The 3799-nt window shown below is 46.9% G+C and overlaps 1 protein-coding gene across 1 annotated transcript in view; it reads right to left on the reverse strand.

Moving 5' to 3' along the window:
* Positions 1-1653: 1653 nt before the first annotated feature.
* The window catches only part of SMAD6 (SMAD family member 6), a 35420-nt gene continuing 33274 nt past the window's right edge, over positions 1654-3799 (reverse strand). The window contains exon 4 of the mRNA XM_017737027.1: positions 1654-2594. Within this exon, the coding sequence (XP_017592516.1) occupies positions 2053-2594 (542 nt within the window). The 3' untranslated portion in view covers positions 1654-2052. The remainder of the gene's footprint in view (positions 2595-3799) is intronic.

A 3799-nucleotide genomic window follows, 5' to 3' on the forward strand; every position in this document is an offset into this window, starting at 1 on the left:
TTAAAAAGTCCCCAAAACATAAAAATAGCCTCTTGATGGACTGTGTGAAAGTGATACAGTGAGGGAGGTGGGTGGTTTGGCAGGACCCACCAAACCTAAGCCAAAGGGATAAAAAAACCCCTGCAAAGCTCTTGAAAGCTGCTTTAAATGAGAGTGACATGTTTTGACACCGTTCCCGAAGAATGGCTGTAACACAAACAAAAATTAATGATGTCAAGTATTAATACTGATGCTGCAGGAATTCAACCAATGTGGTCCCAATTAAACATCAAATATGGTTATAATTTGAAAAATGACTCCAGGAATGTCATTGCGACATTCCCTGCTCGGGTCTCTCCCAGCATCCGCCCAGGTCGGTACTGAAATTTGGATCTGTGTGTATTTTTAAACATCTTGAAGGAAACATTGCCAGACACTTTAGCTACATCTGTGGAAATGTTCAGGGCCAGGTTGGAGCCAGCTGGGCTAGTGGAAGGTGTTCCTGCCCATGGCAGGGGGGGGAATGGGATGAGCTTTAAGGTCCTTCTAACTTGAACCATTCCAGGGTTCCAGCATTCTGTGATTTCCCATCCTCACTCATGGCTGTGGCAGGAACACCAAGTCCAGATGCCAAAAAGCATGACTCGCACCAGGAGGGCTTTTGAGTAGCAAATTTAGGTTCTATTTAACTCTTTGATGTCTCATTGCATCTTTTTCTCTGGAAATATGAAGGTGACAAAAATATCCTTTGCAGCCTTGAAAGCTTCCCAATCGCTGGGCTCCAGAGGCTGGATTTTTATGGAAATCAGAGGTACAGGGATTTGTAGAACTCTAGGACTTGGCAGGACTACTCCCTGGCAATAAATAACTTCCTTGACCAAGCAAAGCCTGTGTCCAACCTGCCCCTGCCAGGCCCAGCACAAGTCAGCAGAGGGGCTGATTTTATCCAGGATTTCCAGGGAGAGTAAATCAGCCAGGACAGGCACAACTGACCAGGACATTTTTTTGGCTGCAGCTGCTCCTCAGAGTAAATATATTCTTCCCAAACACTCCTGGATCATTTATTGCCTGGACGACAGACTGGGAGATCTATGGGACAAAGCTGCTCACAACTCCTCCAAGGCACCTCCGCCAAGGCACTGGAGACGTTCCCAAAATCCAGGGCACGCTCCAAAGGAGGATCCACCCAACCACGAGTTGTTCAAAACCTCCATTTGTTTCTCAACCATCAAACACATCTGGGACATGCTGGACTCACAGACAACCCCAGGGTAAGGCCGATAATCCAAACTGGTTCTGCTGGGCAGCTTTGTGGCCATGGAATATTCTGCTTTTCTGATACCCACTGATAAGCACTGATGAAAAATTATTTGTGCAAACATGGACGTGCACCCTCACCATGTTCCCACCACATTTTATGTTATCAGAGAGATCAGAGAGCCCTGAGTGAGAACAGCTATGGGAGAGCTACCTCTCACCTCCTCCCAGTGCTCCCTGGCTCTCCAGCTGGCCTCACTCACCCTCACCTTGGAGCTAGCTGCAGCCTTCCAACTCATTTATTAGTTTTCCAGGGTCCTGGCTGAGATGGGAGACAGCAGCTGCCCTCTGGAACCCCCTGACTGCTGCCAACTTCAGCTGGGGGGGGGAAGAAAAAAGACAATTAAATCCCCCCCCATAATGCGAATACTTTATTATCAATGAGTGACTGTATTAGCTTTTTGTCTGGGTATTAATAATATTTCAAAAAACCATACATCAAAATTAGGGCTTTCTCCTATTTTTGCTGTATAATTTTTCTTTGTTTTTTTTTTTTTTTTAAAAATCTGTATTGAAAGAATTATATAAGCCAAAGTGCATTTTCTGTTTTTTGTCCATATACACATTGCACCATACATAAATAATTACATTGTAAAAATGACTCCATAATTACAAGTATAATATATATTTTCATATAATATATAAAACTTTATATTAAATCTAGGTAGATGATATTTGGGATAGTCTGTGTCTTTTTTTTTTTTTTTGTGTGTGTGGTTTTTTTTTTGTTGTTCTCCTTTTGCCAGAGGCTGACCGTTATCGGTTGTTGCTGAGTAAGATCTCCAGCCAACAAGGACACGACGTGATGAACTGTCTGGAATAACACGGCCCCCAGCCCTTGGCGAAGCTGATCCGGACGCTGTTGGGGTCGTAGGGCCCGTCTGCATAATCCAGCTCGGCCGTGTGCTGCAGCAGGCAGGACTTCTCGTAGTCAAACACCTTGATGGAGTAGCCCGGCATCACCTTGCGCACGATCAGAGTCCTACAGTTGGGGATGTCCAGTGTCGGGGAGTTGACAAAGATGGGATGCTCGCTGCGGTTGTAGGCCCACACCCCGTCCGGTTCCTTGCTCAGTAAAATCCCGTAGCCGATTTTACTTCGAGTCCTTCTCACAGTCTCGCTCCTGTTGTCCAGGTTTAGCTGTCCGAGGCAGAAGCCGTTTCCTTGAGGTAGGTCATAGAAGATACTGACAGACTGTTCGTACACTGTGTAGAGGCGGCCCACGCGCGTCCGGTGCTCCCAGTAGGCCACGTTGCACCAATGGCTCCTCTTCACGGCATCGGGCGACGTGCTGGCATCTGTGGGGAGACAGAGAGAGTCAGGAGTGCTGGGATCACTTGGGAAACGACAGGGATGGAGGCTGGGAAACAGCTCCTCCCACCCATAAGCTTTGCTCAGTGAGAACTGAACTTGTGCTCAACCCAAACCTTGTGTTCAACATAAACTTCATGTTCAACCCAAAGACGGTGCTCAACCCAAACCTTGTGTTCAACACAAACTTCACACTGAACCCAAAATTTGTGTTCAGGCCAAAACTTGTATTCAGCTCCAAACACGTATTTAACCCAAAGTTTGTGCTCAACCTAAAACTTGCGTTCAACACAAACTTCACGTTCAACCTAGTATTTGTGTTCAACCCAAAACCTATGCTCAACCCAAAACTTGTGTTTAACACAAATTTCACGCTCAACCCAAAATTTGTGTCCAAGCCAGAATCTGTATTTAACCTAAAATTTGGGCTCATCTCAAAAGTTCTATTAATCTGAAATCTGTGCTCAATCCAAAACTTGTGCTCAACCCAAAGTCCATCTTCATCTCAAAGCTTGTGTTCAACCCAAATACTGTCTTCAGTTACATCAAATGCCACCAAGACCGGCAGCTCAAGCCCAGGCTGGAGACCCCACAGGGCGCCCACCATCTCCCATGAGCTCAGCACATCTTCCTCTCTCCAATTTAATGTCCAACCCTGCATCCAGCAGCTGGGGCCCCATGTCCTCAGGATATCTGCATTCCTCCCACTGGAGCTGGCACAGACACTGCCCCAGTGTTGCTCTGCCAGCCCTGAGCCTGGCGGCTCCCCAGCACCACTGTGCTCCTGTATCCCCACTTTCCAAGCCCAACTTGTGCCGAGCTGACCCCAGGGGGATGTCCAGGACGTGCCTCGATGAGTGACCCGCTGGGTGTCTCTGCTGTGTAATATTCTCTGACAGCGATGCTGATGTTCCCATGGGGAACATGAAATCTGAGGAAGTGCTTCATGCCAAGGGGGAGTAGCTGCTATGAACTATACATGTCCTTCTAAAAACCCATTGGAACTCTCTCCAGACAATGAGAAACGTCTCTTCTTTCTAGGAATTACAGTCAGGGAAGACGGGAGGGACACAGGCTGCCAGAAATCTGTTTAATCTATGATGCCTCCAGAATTTATGTCTCCAGAAGGAAGACAGGAAAAGAAGGAGCCCCAAAGAGGGAAAATAAACCACTTGCTGAACATCATTCCTGC

Source organism: Corvus brachyrhynchos, unplaced genomic scaffold (genome assembly GCF_000691975.1).
Source record: "Corvus brachyrhynchos isolate BGI_N302 unplaced genomic scaffold, ASM69197v1 scaffold200, whole genome shotgun sequence".
NCBI classification, from domain to species: Eukaryota; Metazoa; Chordata; class Aves; order Passeriformes; family Corvidae; genus Corvus; species Corvus brachyrhynchos.